This window comes from Festucalex cinctus, chromosome 6 (genome assembly GCF_051991245.1).
Source record: "Festucalex cinctus isolate MCC-2025b chromosome 6, RoL_Fcin_1.0, whole genome shotgun sequence".
NCBI classification, from domain to species: domain Eukaryota; kingdom Metazoa; phylum Chordata; class Actinopteri; order Syngnathiformes; family Syngnathidae; genus Festucalex; species Festucalex cinctus.
Window position 1 is genome coordinate 19,801,141 of NC_135416.1, and position 19,209 is coordinate 19,820,349.

The 19,209-nt window shown below is 39.4% G+C and overlaps 1 protein-coding gene across 1 annotated transcript; it reads left to right on the top strand.

Moving 5' to 3' along the window:
• Positions 1 to 7,503: 7,503 nt before the first annotated feature.
• Positions 7,504 to 17,697, top strand: LOC144020620 (germ cell-specific gene 1-like protein). The gene is made up of 5 exons (XM_077524264.1): positions 7,504 to 8,049; positions 12,226 to 12,273; positions 13,726 to 13,878; positions 14,725 to 14,836; positions 16,857 to 17,697. The coding sequence occupies exons 1-5, from the start codon at positions 7,692 to 7,694 to the stop codon at positions 17,149 to 17,151; spliced, it is 966 nt and encodes a 321-aa protein (XP_077380390.1). The 5' UTR covers positions 7,504 to 7,691; the 3' UTR covers positions 17,152 to 17,697.
• The last annotated feature ends 1,512 nt before the right edge of the window (positions 17,698 to 19,209 follow it).

Below are 19,209 nucleotides of genomic sequence, written 5' to 3' on the forward strand. Positions count from 1 at the left end.
GAGACCGTTTGATTTAGGATGTCTGGAGCCTTAATGTGACCCATATAAAAGCTTGTCCCGTCCATGTTGCCTGCCTGTCCTCAAACAAACTTTAATTTAATTTGATAGCTATGTCACACGTAAGTTGCCATCCATTTCAGTGGTGTGAAGGATTAGTTCAGACATAAAATAATGTTTAAAAAAAAATAAAAATCTATACAGTACTATTATTGTAATGATCAATTGTACACGTGCCTGCAACCTTAGCTCAAAGGTTGTGAGGCATGCATTGGCCCGGGCTGGACTGGCCACCTGGCATACAGGACAGCTACCCAGTGGGCCAATGTCTTTTGGTGTCAATGCGGTGCTATTTAATGATCTTTTCCCTCAATTTAGCCCCAACAGACTGGCCAACCCGTTAATGTATTATTAATATAGATAGCAAACTGAACCAATCAACATCAGTGGCAGAGTTGGGCCAGGTCAGGTGTGTAAGTCCATCCCTGGCCTTGGCGATGCAGCGCACATAGTGATGAGTGGAATTGGTCCGAGGCTCTGAAGCATGTGGCACAACCCGGGAACTGAATCTTGCTGTTTTTAAAAAGTGGTTCACGTGTCGGTGCGATTAATTAATGAATCGACGAGGAAACGAGCATAATGGATTGGTGGAAATTTTGCGGTGGATATCCTGCTGGTGCTTGGCCAATGGGTTGTTCGTGAAGTCCACTTAAAAAAAAAAAAATTCCCACATAGGATAAGATGAGTGAATCTCCAAATAAGAGATCATGTGTATGGCTGGATGCTATGAAATATGTTGCATATGTTAATAACTTGAGTTTTTGTTGTTCTTAAACGGGTTTGGGGTTCTAACCTTTTTAAATATTTTTTTTTCTTCTCGGGTAATAAACTACTTTGATTTAGAAGTGAAGCAACTCCTCAGAGAACACAATATTGGCACTCAACAATATTAATTTCTGAGTGTTGTAAGTCAAAAGAACATTTAAAAAATAATTGATAACCTCTTTCAGTCAGGCATATCTTTCAGAGGTACATATATCCAAGCCCATACAGGAAAGAAATATTGTTTATTTAAAAAAAAAAAAAAAAAAAGTACTCATAAACGTATAATCAAATCCATCCATCCATTTTCTTGACTGCTTATTCCTCACAAGCGTCGCGGGGAGTGCTGGCGCCTATTTCAGCTGGCTCTGGGCAGTAGGCGGGGTACATCTGGACTGGTTGCCAGCCAATCGCAGGGCACACAGAGACGAACAACCATCCACACTCAGAAGCACACCTAGGGACAATTCGGAGCACCCAATTAACCTGCCATGCATGTCTTTGGAATGTGGGAGGAAACCGGAGTACCCGGAGAAGACCCACGCAGGCACAGGGAGAACATGCAAACTCCACCCAGGAAGGCCAGAGACTGGACTCGAACCCGAGTCCTCAGAATTGTGAGGCGCTAACCACTCATTGACCATCAAATGTCCCATCTTTTTTTAAGCACAACTATTTGAACATGTCCTATTGGATTTATTTCATACCATAGTATTAACCACAAATTAATCATAGATTACATGAATGAACCTCACAGGATCTAATTATTGTTATGATCTGTGTTTTGTTCATTTATTTGTATTTACTCGTTAAGTTTATTGTGTCCACCAGTGCTTGTCAACCCGCTCTTGTCCAGGTGTCTCACCAGTTTGTATTTAGTTTCCCGTTTTCTTTCAGTTCTTGTCAGTTTATTGTTCTTGTTGCATTTTGTTGCTGTTTCTTTATCCTTTGTCAAGTCTCTTCTTCCTATAGTATTTATTTGTGTCTTGTTTTTGGACTTTGTTGATTTTGTGTTTTTAGGTTACTCGAGTATGTTGTTTGACTTTTTGCTTTTCAATTAAATTAGTTTTTTTTTTTTTTTTTTTACCACATACCTGCCTTGCTGACTTTTTTTCTCTCTCTCTCTTTCATGTTCTGTGTGCAGCCCAACTAGGGCTGTAGGCGGGAGGGTTTCCAGCCAGAGGTGTGGTAGGGTGTAGACATCGTCTTCGCCCTGCAACTCCCTGCAATTTAAATGTACTTACCAACTAGGAGGTGCGGGTGAGTCGGGGTGGGGAGCCATCAGTTGGGGCAGACCATAGTGCTAAGCAACACTGAAACGTAACCGTGACGTTACATACGTACATGCGAAGTATATAGCGAGCAACCAGAACTGTTCACCATACAACCAAAGCATCCCTAGCAAAGAGATGGCAGCAGCGAAGGGCTCACTTTGGTCTGATGATGAAGTGCAACCGTGTTGTCGAGTTCGCTCTCCATAGCGCTGCTTAACAGTCAACTATAATGACGTCTTCTTCTTGCGTGAATCAATGTGATGACGTATATTTCGAAGGCAACTTGACCCGGGTACGGTTTGAGTAACGTGAGTGCGGGATGGAGGGGGACAGAGGAGGGGGGTCAATCAGGCTTCAGTACAGTAACGAAGAAAAGGCCCTAGTGTGAGTGCGCACTAACTCTGCTTCGTCTATCCTTCCTTCCTTTCTTTAGTCTTTTTTCTGGTCTCTTGAGGTCTCTTTAATTTGTTGGAATTTAGATGTTTCTGGGATTGGTGAAATATTGTGGTTTTGTAACTGTGTGTGCTGTCTGGTTGGTGCTGGGTTTCACTTTGTTTCTTATTTCTTGACAAGGGTGGGTCCTCCAAAGGTCGAATTTGTCGGCTGTGTCATGTTTTGGTTCTGTGGGGTTGGGATTTTGTTTTCTTTTGGTGTTTTTGGGTGCGTTTGTCTGTGATTGGTGTTTTTGTCATGTGTTCCTCGTTTCTTCCCTTGTCTCATTATGTCAAACCATGTCCACCTGAGTGTGTCTTCCCTTACCAGTGTGTGACCAATCACTGCCCTCAGCCCCTTGTGTTTTCCCCCAGGTGTGTCTCCTTAGCTCATTAGTGTTGGTGTATTTAGCCTGTTGTGTTTGTCCAGTCGGTGTGGGTGCATTGATGCTGTTGGGTCATGCTGGGTGTATTGTCTGCCAAGTCCAGTCCAGTCCAGTCCAGTCCAGTCCAGTCCAGTCCAGTCCAGTCCAGTCCAGTCCAGTCCAGTCCAGTCCAGTCCAGTCCAGTCCAGTCCAGTTCGTTCACGTCAAGTCCAGTCCTGTTCGTTCACGTCAAGTCTATTTGTGGTTTTCTTGCCCTGTTGTAAATAAATCACCCAAAGTTGCCCATTCCCGTCGTCTGATCTGTCTCCTCAATTTGGGTCCACATCACAATCTCCTGCATACAATAACGGGCTGCATGACGTCACTCTCTGAATGGATTGTCAATGCTGCTCATTGGTACCGCATTGACCGGCAGTCCATTCATGTGTAAATCCATGCGTGATGTCAAGGAGTGACGTCATGCAGCCGACAAATTCGGCCTTCGGAGGACCGAGCCTTGTCAATTTGGACACAGGCACAGCATCCAAGTGCCGCAGTGTCATGTGACCGTGTAGAAACAACAGCAAAGTGGAACTAATGCTCTGCAGATGAGAATCAAGTTGATCAAAATCTTCCCCAAGATGTAGGGGGAGAGCTGCCAATGGTGACACGTCTCTGCTCCTGTTAAATGATTGTCATGTTCTCATTTGTTGCTACTGTACGTGAGCACACAGCTGCAATCATAAAAACCACTCGCACACCATCTACTGTCACTGTAAGCTGATTTCCGAGCACCCAGACAGTATGATTTCGAGGATCAGTGAACCACAGATTATGAAGACTAATCCTCAAGGGCTATCTGTTTAGTGGAAAATTCTACTCTTAGTAGCTTTGAGGGTGAGTTGCCACTGAAATACAAATGAAGTCTGTCTATCAAAAGCTTAGGTCTCAAATGTTTCACTCTATCCACATATGCTCATACGGTGTTCAAAGCCAAATAAAAAGTTGCAGTGCTGCCCGCGCTTAATCTCTTTTGACATGGATACTTATGAAAAATCCAAAAGCTCCTTTTATTGCCATCCATTTTCCTGCCCACAACCATATGGAATTTGGGACCATGTACGTCAACATGAAATGATCCTCTCAAGAGACAATAATCACATCCCCGGTCTTGTCCAGTATTTTTAATCTGTTTGTTGCTGCTGAGACATTCATGCAAGCAAAGACAGCAGCTGTGCTGACATGAGTGTAACAAAAGAGCATTACAATGTCTTTCTGACCACTTTTTTTTTTTTTTTCTTTAGTGATCATTCATGATGCACATGTCCACGTGACCCGCAGGCTTAGGCAAAGCTGTGAGGAAATATGTGTTTTACTATTTCCGATCAAATCCTAACAGATCAGTTCTCGTACGTCTGCATGATGAATTATGTAAGAATTCTATATGGAAAGTGACCCATCATAGAGATTAACAATGATGGTCTGTTGGTTTCAGTGGATGCAAAGAAACCACATTTGTGTTTCGTAAGCTATAGATTCAATGTAAGAGTGGCCAAGTGGTCAGGATTGTCACTTACCACTGGGGGGGGGGCACTCCGGTTCGAGACCATCCCCGGACTCAATGTCCTTGAGCAAGACACCTAATACTACTCCCCAGGTGCTGAAGCAACACCCCACTACTCCAGTGGGTACCACTAAGTCCGTTCTTGTGACCCATCACAGTGAATACACACTATATGAATGGACTGTCAACGCAGCCATCTTACGTTGCCACTCACGAAGGCTGCCTAACTAACTGATTTCGCCGCAGTTTTCAAGTTATTTTCTGCCTCTACGACAAAAAAAAGTCCACCATGTATGACATACAGTTGTAGCAATAAGTCCGGGAGATACGCTACATGTAGGCTACATTTCATTGCAAAGGAAAATACTTGCTGGTGCTACTCGAAGATTTGTCAGCATCAAGTCAGAGCCATCAACAATCAAGTGAAAGTAAATCAGGGAAAAATCCACTGGGAAATGTAAACTTTACTTTTGTGAGTCACAATTCACGAATGATTGATGTAAACAGTGAAGTTTGCTCTTTGTGAGTCTCTCATTAGCTACTCCATACTGGTATCCTAGCATAAAACATGCGCTGATAACGGTATTTTTCAGAGAAAAACAAATTGTCAGTTAAAAGTGGCAACGTAAAATAGCTCTGGCTTCCGCTGTGAGGGTCCTATTAACCATCCAAGTGAATTACAAGGTGTCAAACATTTGTAGCACACTCCTGCGGCCTTGTGCTGACCTTTGTAACACAGAAAAGTACGAGTGAGGCGTTTACAAATGGTATATGTTTTCTTTTTTGTTTTTTGGGTGGCCCATGATGAGTATGCCCACGAGTTATGACAAATCACTGACACATCATAAGTCATGCCTTCTGTCTCTGATTGATTGTTCTTTCTCAAGTGTGGTGATTTCTTGTGGTTAGAGCAGTGTTTCACAACCAGAGGTTTGTTTGTTTGTTTGTTTGTTTGTTTGTTTGTTTGTAGGGGACACAAGTAGGTAAGCTCTTTGAAGTTGCCTCCAATTATGCAACTAATTTACATGGTGGGCAAGGAGGTATGAGTTGTGTTGCCTTCTCCAAAACCGGAAAACCCATTTTTGCTCTGTGTTAAAGAGAAAAAAAAAAGAAAAAAAAAAAAGAGAAAATGGTGCCAACGACAACATGAGTAGCCCAAGGTTCTGTTCTAAAAATAGCGCTTTATGCAGTGATGGGGTGTGCCATATTAGGAATATTTATAACAGAAGAAGAACGTATCATGGTACAGGTTTCGTGTTTACCAAATTTGTTTAAAAAGTCGTTCAGAAAATGAATGAATGAATGAATGAATGAATGAATGAATGAATGAAATAGATTGTGTTCAACGTGGAAACAATTCCATTTTAGTTACCCATTTTAGAGCCGTATTACAGTATACCTAAAATCTTTTAAGTTTGTTGTTCTAGATTTAAATTCCCATTTTACAGGAATTCAAAAGAGCTCCAGTTTTTGTGGTAATGTTTTTGGCGAATCATCAACATGCGTTAATGAGCGGTATTAATCATGGGTGACAAAAAGGTTTAGGGGCAAAAAAGCAAAAAAAATAAAAAATAAAAGCTTGTGAACCACTGGATTAGAGGCCCATAGAGACGGATTAATTTTCAAGATCATATTTATGGTGTACTACTCATCATAATGAAAGTTTCAACAAATAGAACACAATATAGGTGTGTTTTAAATAACTAACTCCTCATTTAACAAAATTTGTTCAGAATAGATTTTTGTAATGTGTGGGGAAACCCGAGTGCGCAGAGAACCCCACACAAGCACGCGGAGATCATGCAAACTCGTATCAAGTGATCATTTTTTAGATTGTGTTGTAGCTAATCAGCAAGAGCATGATTGGACCCTCAGATGTACGTTTTTCCACATGGCTATTTGGTGTAAAGCCAATCCCAAGCAGGTACCATATCCGTCGCATCTTATTTAACGGAATTTGGGACACATTGGTGGTGCGCTCTCGCCTGAGAGTCGTGTTTGAGGACAGCTTAGCCCCTGGGGGTAGAAGATGAAGGCACGCTGCTGAGATGTCAGATCTCTCTGGCCTCATTTTCTGTGCAGTTGAAAATGCTGCTTGTGCACAGTGGACCAAACGATTCTTCCATAGAAAATCGTGAACTTGGACCATTATTTAATGTCATCACACTTTTTTTGGAGATAATGTCTTTACCTGCTTCCCTGCATGGGGGTCCTCATTCCTATCACAACCCAATGGCTACCAAAACCTGACAGTTGCATTGTATTGTGGAAAAAACATTCACCGATTTTACTTATCCGTAACAATAACACAATATGTTTAAAATGGGACCTTAAGAATGCCTCCACTTGAGGAAAATAGCAGTTAAAGTGTGTTTTGCTGGTACAGTGCATACTTGTTTTTGCAGGGGCAGACCTCGCATCTGTGTCAAGGCTTCCTGCACTGAACTTTGCGTTTTTTCCTTGCCCTCCTAGGGTTAAGATCAGGGTATGTCATTAATATTTGTCAACTGTAGGCTTGTGAATAATTTCGAGTCTCTTGTGATTAATAGCCTTCTAAAACTTTGTATGATTCCTATTTTGTTGACGGTGACATGGTGATTTCAAACCTGCACCTTTTTTTTTTTTTTTAAACTTTCCACTGTCACACTTTGAGATTTCTCTTGAAATGTAAAGTGCATTCCAAATACAATTTATTATTATTATTATTATTATTATTATTATTACTTGTCCTGTTTTGTTTTCTGTTTCTTATATTTCACATGTTATGCTGTTTCACTCTAAAAAAAAAAAAAACAACAAAAAACATGTTGGATATAAGTTTAAAGAAATTGCATTTTGCCATAAAAGATGAAAATGAAACAATAAAAGAGAATGTAAATAAACTGATAATTAAGCCAATACGTCCCACACACATGCGCAGGCGCACACAATGGCGCAACGCAATGAACTTTTGGTGTAAGTTCACTGTGACGATTTGTGTCGTCATATCGAGTAGGGAGGAGGGCAGACACCCTCATGACGCAAACGCGTGTGGCTGATAAGAAAATCCTACACTGGATGCAAAGCAGGAGTCAAATCCTTTGACAACGTGACTTCCTATGAGACACTCATTGGCCAGCGACCGCGAGTGTCAAATCGCAGCTGGGACCTGATGCTGCAAGAGTGACTCTTGGCGACCGGACTTGGCTGCGTGTTCCATGCACTTAAATGGATACTTTTGGAAACAGTGGAACGTTTGATGCCTTTGGGATTGAGGCTCTCTTCTTCCACTTGTACCCATGAACTGGCCGCCAACTCCTCGCAGACAATGAAGACAACTCGCAGATGCAGGACTCTTCTGTCGGTGGGCTTAAACTTCTTTGCCTTGCTCTTCTCCATCACGGCTTTCATCACCACCTACTGGTGCGTGGGCACGCAGAGGGTCCCCAAGCCCAAGTGCAGCAAACTGCGGACCCACCAGTGCATCGACTACGGCGTCAATGAGACCGACCCAAACAAGGTGGTCTACAGCTGGGAGACCGGAGATGACCGCTTCCTCTTCCGCCAGTTCCACACTGGAATCTGGTTCTCGTGTGAGGAGAACATCCACGATGAAAGTAAGATCATCAGGTGTGTGCGTGCGTGTGTGTCAAAGTTGTAGGGACTTACCGATGCAATGGCATGCGTCCCCACCCCCCTCCAATATCCATCACCATTCACCACTGGGTATAGAGGTAGAGATACTTGTGGGAAAAAAAAAAAAAACACTTTGCAGATGTAAAGCTTTAAAAATAAAATACAATTAAAGTAAATAAATTCAAGTTAAAAAAAAAAAAGTGACCCTGTAATACAGTAAATTATTAGTCGTCATTATAGCTATAGAATGTTCCTGTAGTTTTTGATAACATGAACTGACGAGTGCTTACAATGTAGTACAATGCAAAGTAATGCTTCATTTCGGTTGGTCTGTCTGACTTGGGAGACTTTATTTTTGTATATTTTATTTATTTATATAGTGTCTAGTAGGGGTGTAAAAAAAAAAAAATCGATTCGGCGATATATCGCGATACTACATCGCGCGATTCTCGAATCGATTCAATAATCGGCAGAATCGTTTTTTTTTTTTTTTTTTTTTTTTTTTAGGATTCACACCTTGAGCATGGAAGAATGTTATATGAACGGAACATTAAGCCTTAATATTTTATTTTAATGCTGTTCAAACATGAAACAGATTACAACCTCTATAAGACTGAAATTTCAGATAAATAAATAATACATTTTCATATAAATCTTACACTCTACAAGCTTACTGATTAGTATTTTCTAAATTTGAATGAAAAAAAATCTCAACAATCGACTTATAAATTCGTATCGGGATTAATCAGTATCGAATCGAATCGTGACCTGTGAATCGTGATACGAATCGAATCGTCAGGTACTAGGCAATTCACACCCCTAGTGTCTAGATAAGTTCAGTGCTGAAAAAGTACAGTCCACATGTTTACATATCATTCTTTCATGCAACATGAAAAGTTGAAGTGATAAAGCCACAGATTTGTTTTCATTATTGACGTCGTCAGACTTATCTAACTTAGCTAACAACTCTAATTGAAGTAGTCGACAAATAAACTTTCTTTCATTTTCTTTCATATTAATTCATGCTTGGTTCATTTTCCTTAATTTAGCATAAAACTATAAGACCAAAACATTTACATATAATGAATCTGATATTGCTTATTGTAATTATTTATTGCTTGTATTTGTGATAAATAAATAAATACATGGGAAGAGGATTTTGAAAAAAAAATGCCTTTGTTTTTGTAATATTGAGAGAAAAAAAAATGCAAATGCAATTTTTCTAAATCGTTCAGTCCTTAAACTGATTAACAAAAATGTGAAATTGTCAAATGATAACAACTGAAAAAATACACCTCCCATACTTGTATGATGTTTTTTTTCACAATAGACAAAGAATTTTTGAATGCCAGAAGCTGGTGTATTTTAGGACGACACAAGACACAGCAAAGGGGATGAATAATTTGTGAAGCCAACGACTTAAAAAAAAAAAAAAAAATCTTAAATAAGGACATGGAGGGTGTTTCATTGTTTTACCATGTTGCTGTTTTTTTCTGCTCTACAAGTAATCAATCGATCGAGTGATTGATCAATCAATCAATCTTAATTTCAACTATTGTTTCTTTATTGTGTTTCTCTATGTCTTAATTACATGCAGCGCAAATAACAAGCATATTTTTGACAAAGTAAGGAGTAGAAATTACAGGTGAAGATACACACCATACATCTTCATATGTATGGCGTGTATGTAAAACAGGGGCGGCCCTCGAGGGCTGAAGTCCTGCAGGTTTTGGAAGTTTCCCTCTTCCAACACAAGCTGATTCTAATCAACAGGATTGTTATCAGGCTTATGCAGAGTTTGCTGATGATCTGGTCATATATCGGCTGTGTTGCAGAAGCGAAAGAAGTGTCGTACTCTACGTAAACTAGAGATACCTGAATAATCTACTTAAGTACAGCAAAAAAGTGTTCGACCCGCACATACTGCACTCAGCACTCATGGTTTTGCATATATTTGTGGATTTTTTTTTCAATGTAAACTTCTTTTTACCCTAATTTTCCCTCCATTTTTTTTTTTTTAAACCTGTATTTAATGTTTATTAGCGTAAATCTGAGCCTCAAGGTTCTAACTTCTGGAAGATTTGTTTTGGTCTATTAAAACAACAACAATGCTTTTCAATGGCCGTCAGTTATTTTCACAGATTTTCACTATTCATGGTGAACAGTCGGGTAGTCGGTCAACAGTATTTGTGCATTGTTACTTCACATCACTGCTTATTATAGGCACTAATATCTCACTATAGACTGGACACAACAGTAGGCACACAGTGGAACTTAAAAGAAACAAGAACCGTTTCCTAAATTCTGCCTTTATAATAGTAATGCTGACTTCTAAATGTCACTGCCAGAAAAATATTCATTTATTTAATATTGTAGTTCTGAGCTTCCCACTTTTTATTAAGCCCATGTGAAATGTTTGCGGGCGGCACGGTAGTCGAGTGGTTAGCACGTCCGCTTCCCAGTTCTGAGGTCTCCGGTTCGAGTCCAGGCTCGGACCTTCCTGGGTGGAGTTTGCATGTTCTCCCCGTGCCCGCGTGGGTCTTCTCCGGGTACTCCGGTCTCCTCCCACATTCCAAAGACATGCATGGCAGGTTAATTGGGCGCTCCGAATTGTCCCGAGGTGTGCGTGTGAGTGTGGATGGTTGTTCGTCTCTGTGTGCCCTGCGATTGGTTGGCAACCAGTCCAGGGTGTCCCCTGCCTACTGCCCAGAGCCAGCTGAGATAGGCGCCAGCAGCCCCCGCGACCCTTGTGAGGAATAAGCGGTCAAGAAAATGGATGGATGGATGGAAATGTTTGCATTTGTATTTGAACACAAAGCTGATATAGGCACAGGAAGCCGTGACATATTCTGTTGTATGAATGCAACAGGTGGAGAATGATGGAGCATTTAATTGTTCTGTCTGCCACTGGCATAGATGAACAAAGATACATTTGTAATTTATTAAATAATCATTTTCAGACAAATTAGGTGAAATAGGTTCAACTTAAGGCACACCCCTGGTTGGCAATTACTGTTGTAGTTGGTTTTATTGTTTTTGTAGTGGAGTAGTGGAGTAGATTGCAACTTTTTCATTTTTTTTATTTTTTTTAGGGAAACACTATGCTCAAATCAAAACTGAACATGATTGTCTTTGTAATGTCAGGATTGGTGATACAGGCTGTTTCAAGTAAGTCGTATTTGTTTCGATCGCCTCAATCTGCAAGTTTGGCGCTTCTCATTTACTAAAAGATACATTGGATTGGCAGCCATTTCATCGGCATACTTTTTGGGTGCTCCATGGACCAATTGAACAGTTTGGAGAAGTTTAAAAGTTACTCTGCAGGCCCACTAGAAAACATAAAGTAATATTTCCAGAGCATTACAGTACAGTGAGTATGGGTTCTCATTTTTTGTCACCCAGAGATGGAGTATGAAATATAGTTGAAACAACACATAACCTCAGAGCTAGTGATTAGGAACAATAGCGAAGATGAATGTGAAGTTAATGTGCGCATTTAGAGGTCATGACAAGCAAGGTCAAAGCTGCTCCCTGGCCAGATTACTCCTCTGGAGCTGGCACACAGTTTCTAAATCTGGAATAACAAGTGGAGTGCATTTTCTGTTCTTGTTGACAACCCCTGGAACATTTGAGACCTGTGCCGCACTTCAAGTCACTTTATGTCACTCGGCAACAAAAACAAGACATTAATTGAAATGATTCCTGAGGGCATTGCTAGGACATGTCTATCTCATCAAGTGGCTGTACGATGGAGGGGGAGCTGAGACAGCTTGAGTTAATAAGGATTATGTAACAGCGGCCTTGATGAGTTTTTCCTCAAAACAGCTGTTGCCAGCCTCCGTCTACCTGATTAAAGTGTTCCTTTACAACAACTCCAACAGCAAATTCTACTTAAAAGATGAGGCATCGCTGTTGATATTTTATTTTTTTTTTGCCTCGTCCAATTCTTGGGTCCTTTTTTTTTTTTACTTTCTAAAATTGTATTTCAGTATCAGGGTTTCTAGTTCTTTGTAAAATGATTGTCACATAACAAAAGAAGAACCAGCTTATATAATGTACCCTTTCATTTTTTGGTTTGTTTTAGAAGGCAACTTCTTCCTATATGTGTCATCACATCAACAACAAAAGTTAATCGTTTTTATTCTCCGTGGTTGTAGGTGAGCGATGCCGCAGCTTCATTGATTTGGCTCCTGCATCCGAGAAAGGTGAGTGTTATGATGGGTTTGACATATTACAAGCTAAAATGTTTTAGTCTATCCTTTTCGAAAATGATAGGAATACAATTTTGCTTGCAAATGTCTCTCTAAGGGCAGATGTGTGTTTTTTTTCTTGACTTTTCACATTATGTTTCAGCGAAGTGGTTGCAGTATTCATGACTAACTATATAAATATTTATCTAATAAAAGGGAAGGCCATTGATTGTCTAATATTGAATCACTGACAGCTAAGCTTGAATTTAAACAAGATACAAAATTGAGTCTTGCTAAGCATTGAGTAAATGTCTCTGTTACGCTTGAGGCACATTGTGTCTTTTATTCCTGATGAATCCAATATGCTGTATGCTAGTTTATGAACAAAACAAAACACAACAAAGCATGCATATGGCTCAATTATGAGAAATTACTTTCCCCCCCAGTGGGCATCCGTTCATTGTCAGAATGATTAAATAAAGCATGAGACAACAATTATAAGTGATACTGCATTTCATTTTTGGCAGTCAAACATTAATATTTTTCCTATAATAAATTTGATATTTTCATTATGTTTCATGTATAATTAGTACCTTTAAAAACACATTTTGCAACTTGCTGTCGACCTAAAATGTCATCACAAGGGCTCAGGTAACCAATCACAGCTCAGCTTGTGGATGTCACATGACCAAACCTAGAAAACAGGTGAGCTGTGATTGGTTGCCTGAGCCCTGTGATGTCATTTTCAGTCAACAGCAAGTTGCAAAATGTGTTTTTAAAGGTACTATTTGTACGTGAAAAATAATGAAAGTATCAAATTAATTATAGACAAAATATTGAGTTTTTATTGCTAAAATGGGCTAAATAAGTGAAGTATCCCTTTAACTTAATTTGAAGTGAAAGTCTTAACCTTGGTTGAGTTTAGTTATGATATATAAGTACAATACAATTAGTGTTGTTCCGATACCATTTTTTGGCACCCAATACCGATTCCGATACCCAGCTTTGCAGTATCGGCCGATACCGATACCATACCATACCTAAGGATTTTTTTTCCTCAACATGTAAAAGCTGCCCTGCCATTGGTTCAGAGCATTCAAGGGCCAATAGGATATCTTAGATCAGCATGCAGTGAACATGTCACATATCAGTGAATGTTGTGCACGAGCAAGACACAAGATGCTGCATCCAAAATCCTATATTAGGTTTGGAATTAATGGTATCGGCATGTTACTTGTGAGTAGTCACCGATACCGATACCACTGTTTTAATGCAGTATCTGCGCCTCTGCCGATACCAGTATCGGTATTGGAACAACACTAAATACAATCATGAAATACCCAAGCAGAACATATATTTTTGCAATTGTGTTTCAAAAACAGAGGATTGTCAACCATGATTTGCATAATGATATTTCTGACTGAGAAAATCAATCATGTTGTGTCATGATTATATCTTGCTTGTCAGGGATGCTTTGGCTGTCGCTGGTGTCGGAGATGCTGTACATAGTTCTGCTGGTGGTGGGCTTCAGCCTCATGTGTTTGGAACTCGTCCATTCCAGCAACGTCATTGACGGACTCAAGCTCAATGCGTTTGCTGCTGTTTTCACCGTGCTCTCAGGTTATCACCATGCATTTATATTGGCTTTACAAAGCTTTAATTAGTTGCTAAAACACCTCATTTAACAATATGTAGCCTACAATATATTATTGTTGTTTGCTAAGGTGTACAACTAACCAAACTACAACCTCGTTACTAGGGGTGTTAAAAAAAAATCGATTCGGCGATATATCGCGATACTACATCGCGCAATTCTTGAATCGATTCAATAGGCGGCTGAATCTATTTTTTATTTTTTTTTTTAAAGGGCTCAGAATTGTTCATTCGGTAGTCTTACCGATTCAACGTCTTATCATCATTGCCTTCTTTTTTTTTTTTTTTTTTTTTGTGAATCGATTTTTAAACTTCCATTTTTAATGGAAAAATATTCAACAAAACGTCTGACTTCGGGTTAGGATTCACACCTTGAGCATGGAAGAATGTTATATGAACGGAACATTAAGCCTTAATATTTTATTTTAATGCTGTTCAATCATGAAACAGATTACAACCTCTATAAGACTGAAATTTCAGATAAATAAATAATACATTTTCATATAAATCTTACACTCTACAAGCTTACTGATTAGTATTTTCTAAATTTGAATGAAAAAAATCGCAACAATCGACTTATAAATTCGTATCGGGATTAATCGGTATCGAATCGAATCGTGACCTGTGAATCGTGATACGAATCGAATCGTCAGGTACTAGGCAATTCACACCCCTACTTGTTACAATGTGTCTCGTGCGGTAACATGCTGCACCAAATTGAAAAGCTTATTAAAGGTTTCATTACGGAACATTTTGACATAGCTGAGACAGTCGCGTTCATGATGGATGTTTCTAATCTCTATTTGATTGCAGGTCTTCTGGGCATGGTGGCTCATGTGATGTACACGCAGGTCTTCCAGGTCACAGTCAGTCTGGGACCTCCGGATTGGAGGCCTTATAACTGGGACTATGGCTGGTCTTTCTGGTATGATTCTGCATCAAAACGTTTGTTAAAATGTTCTATGCGCCTTCATTAAACGGCGTTTGGATGAATATTGTGTCAATCTCATAATATAGCATTCCACATGCATTCAAATATTAGCATTCAGCTTTCAGCATTCAAACGCAATTTCTCTCGAAATTGCACGTCAAGTTAATATTGTGTTTGTCGAATATAAATTATGCAGCAAAATCCACCTGTTTTTATCCATCTCTGGGGGGAGCCGTTTTGACACTTGCTGTCGAATGAAAATGGCATCGGAGTTGCTTAGGGCTCAGGTAACGACCAATCACAGCTCACCTGTTTTCTGATTTTCATGTGATGTTTGCAAGCAGATCTGTGATTGGTCATTACCTGAGCCCTGAGCAACTGTGACATCATTTTCACTCGACAACAAGTGGCAAAATGTCTGCCCCCAGAGATGTATAAAAACAGGTGGATTTTGCTGCTTAATGTATATTCTACAAACACAATATTAACTTGACGTGCAATTTCTGGAGAAATTGCGCTTGAATGCTGAAAGCTGAACGCTAATTTTTGAATGCATGTGGAATGTTATATTATGACAATGTTGTCAGCTGACATTGAATATAATGTATCTTAACTGGACAATGATTATAATATGAAATTGAAGGTGTACTAAAATATAAAAGTGGAAATTGAGCACCAATCTTCTACAAGCTAAGCACGTGCTTTCACCACTAAGCTATTGCGGAGCTGGAAGTAACTGTGACATTTTATGTAATTGTATTGAATAATGCAATATAATACAGCTGAAAATATGGAATAATATAGGGAAAAACTCAATAATGTTAAATGACATTTAATACAACGGATGTTAAATAATTAGACAATGACTTTCTGAAATTGAAATTGTATTCAAATGTGTTCCAACCAGGATTTGATACCACATTCTGAGATGCCCCCGCAGTCCCAGGCATGTGCTTAACCTCTGACCTGAATCTATGCCACACTGCGTATTTATATTGAATAGTGTTGTACAATACTGAAAGCTATCATTGAAGCTAAATGGAGATACATAATCATAATGCATTTTCCCATATGATAGTCAGTTGGTAAACATGTATATCACTTAGCGGACTGTCCATGGATACATTTACAATTTACAGTTGGAGGTGGGATTCAAACCCACGACCTCCTGGTTACGTGACAATTAATGTATATTTAACCTTGTCACCGAGCAGTATCAAACATGGGAATGATGGTAAGTTGTCAGGGAGCGGGTGTGGAAAGTTGAACTGAGAAAAGTTGAATATCTGTCCCATTGAAAATAAATGGGGGACATTTGATATTAAACATTAAATTGTGCACAAACTGTCTGTAAGTGGAAAGACAAACATGAGATCCCGGTTGACATGAATTTTTGGAACAAATAACATGAATGCTGTTTTAGATTGATGGGGGCACAGACAACATAATTATTGTAAATAAATTTGTTTGTTTGTGTTGACTTCCCCTTTAATTTAACAAAGATAGATTCTAAAAATTCCAAACAGCCACTTCAAATAGTCTCTTAGCTCCACTCTCACCTCTCCCCAGCATCACTGTCACTAATGAAAAAAAACCCAAAGCTCTCATGTTATGCAGGATTAGGCTTTGGCGCCAAAGCCGCCATACAGGCGCGATTGGGATTGCATAAGGGGATGATATTTCACGCCTCTACAATATGTGCGGTGTGTGAAAAATTAATCTGTGAGCCTCAACAATTCTTGACCTTTTAGGAGCATCAGACCAACCTGAGCGATCAGTACATGAGATGATGATTTGAATTTCTGACCTCACACATGACCCGCTTTACTTGAGGAGAGCAGAGGGACTTAAAGGGATTGACACTAATCTAGGCAAACATACTGTGACGATATTAGGAGGGGAATATCAAAATGTGATTTGGATTGAGCACCCGCCACTTTTTCTCCAGAGGTTAAAACCGAAAGTGAGTCGCAGGTAACTAACTCTTTTGTGTGTTTGTGTCATATTCGAATAGCATGGCCTGGGCGTCCTTCACCTGCTGCATGGGTGCATCGGTCACCACACTCAACTCCTACACGAAGACTGTTATCGAGTTCAGGCACAAACGCAAGACTTTTGAGCAGAGCATTCGTGAGGAACACGCAAGAGAGGCTTTCGAATATTTCCGAGAGCCATCTGTGCACTCCATTTCCAAGTCTGTCGAGGTCTACTCCAGCCAGACCCTTAAAAGCGGCAGGAAAACACCCATACCGGTGGACTCCTTGGACCTGAGTGACATTCGGGCCTCACTGGGGGAAGAGCAGTGCTGAAATTGACAGGACAGCTTGATTTGAGGATGCTCGGTGGATGGATCAAGTTTGACGGTGTTTTTTTTTTAGATTCGAACACCAATGAGGACTTCGAGCCAGATATTTAAACACTGCCTTAATTGAATGGAGTCCGTGAAAGTGGGAGATTTTGAAATATTCAAACCAGCAGAGAACAAAAAGACTGACATTGTTATGTAAAATGTAGAAAGTGTTGTATAGTATAGTCCCATGATTACAGTGAAGGTTACAGATGCTTCGAGCCTTACTGAACATGTTTCTTGTATTAAAAAAAATATGTATCAATGTAAATGACTGTCTAACCATAAAAGCTTTTCGATTTTGAATTACAGCCACAAATTGCTTGCAACTAATCTCGTGCCTACATAAAATTGTGCTGTTGTAAATCATGTGGGTGGTATTTTCCTTTGGAGGGCATGATGTGGTTCTATTCTGGGTGTTTACAATGGCAAATCTCATAAGGGTCCAGATGGGCGACCACTTTCACTGAAACATTATAGAGGACAAAAAAGCCTGTGGTGTCATACATTTGTGAAGGATTGACGTTTCTTTGTATTATTTCTGTTAAATGTATTCTGCTTCAATTTGAAGAAAATAAATTCAAAGTTGGAAAAAATGTGTTTAAAAAAATTGGTTTGAACAAACAATTCTGTTAATTATCAGACTAAATTAGCAGAAATATGTCAGTAGTCTTCTTATGAATGGATGAAAATGAATTTGTTCAAAGATGTGTGGGTTTTATAAGGATATTTATAAGGTTTTAGGTGAATGAATGAGTATAAATTTATACGTATTTGCACGCACGCACACGCACGCACGCACGCGCACGCACGCAAACGCACACACGCAAACGCACGCACGCACGCAAACGCACGCACACATACACACAAAAAAAATAAAATAAAATAAAAAATAAAAAAAAAGAGCAATGATGACAAGACGTTGAATCGGTAAGACTACCGAATGAACAATTCTGAGCTCTTTAAAAAAAAAAAAAAAAAAAAAAAAAAAAAGATGTGTGGGTTTTTTTTTCTTCTGACAATAGATACAATCCAACTTTATGTCAATGAAAGTTTCAGCCAAATCTTCCAGGCTGTGGATACATTTGGACTTGGGTGTCATATCCTTGACAATTTTGAGAAAACACTTTTAAACCATGTTGTTTGCAACTGGAAAAAGTATTTACAGTATATGCCTGTCAACGAATTTCCCAAGTACGGCTCAGCCTCATTAGGTTCATGAGTTACTGGAGCCATATCCCAGATGACATTCATGTTTCTGGAATGTGGGAGGAAGCTGAAGTACTCAGAGAAAACGCACGCAAGCGCAGGAAAAAAAAAAAAGCAAAATCCACATGGAGATGTTCCAATTATAATTGTGAGGCAGACTATTCCACCATGCTGTCCTCAAAATATAAACAAAAATATAAACGCAGCACTTATGTTTTTGCTCTGTTTTTTGTGAGATGAACTCAAAGATCTAAAACTTTTCTACATACACAATATCATCGTTTCTCTCAACATTGTTCACAAACCAGTCTAAATTTGTGATAGTGGGCAATTCTCCTTTGCCGAGATAATTCATCCCACCTCACAGGTGTGCCATATCAAGATGTTGAGGGGGGCGTGTGGGGACCCAGAAAACACAGATTCCAACCCCCCGCCCCATAAAACTAAACTGCACCTTTTATGGTGTCCTTTAATTGTGGGCGGTCTAAGGTACACCTGTGCACTAATCATAATCATGGTGTCTAATCAGCATCTGTGACATTTTTGTTGAGTGTATGAAATATCTCAGCAGACATATATAATCAATTAGTAAAATATTCAACGTGAATGGTCTCAACATAATAAAAAAAAATACAAATAAAATATCAGTCATAAAAATCTGCTCATGCTGAGGCCTGTGCATACTTACTATGTATCTTCATTATTTTGCTTATTATGTAAGGTTTCCATATGGTCATATACAAGTCAGTATATTGAGGATAGCTTGGAATGGTTGAAAGACAGGGTGATATCTAAACATCATAAATCTAAT

What these genes read in the sequence shown, in the direction of transcription:
- LOC144020620 (XM_077524264.1), top strand. Translation starts at nt 7,692, where the DNA reads ATGCCTTTGGGATTGAGGCTCTCTTCTTCCACTTGTACCCATGAACTG. An exon ending in GGCTCCTGCATCCGAGAAAG is followed by an intron (nt 12,274 to 13,725) that starts GTGAGTGTTATG and finishes CTTGCTTGTCAG; the next exon opens with GGATGCTTTGGCTGTCGCTG. An exon ending in GACTATGGCTGGTCTTTCTG is followed by an intron (nt 14,837 to 16,856) that starts GTATGATTCTGC and finishes ATATTCGAATAG; the next exon opens with CATGGCCTGGGCGTCCTTCA.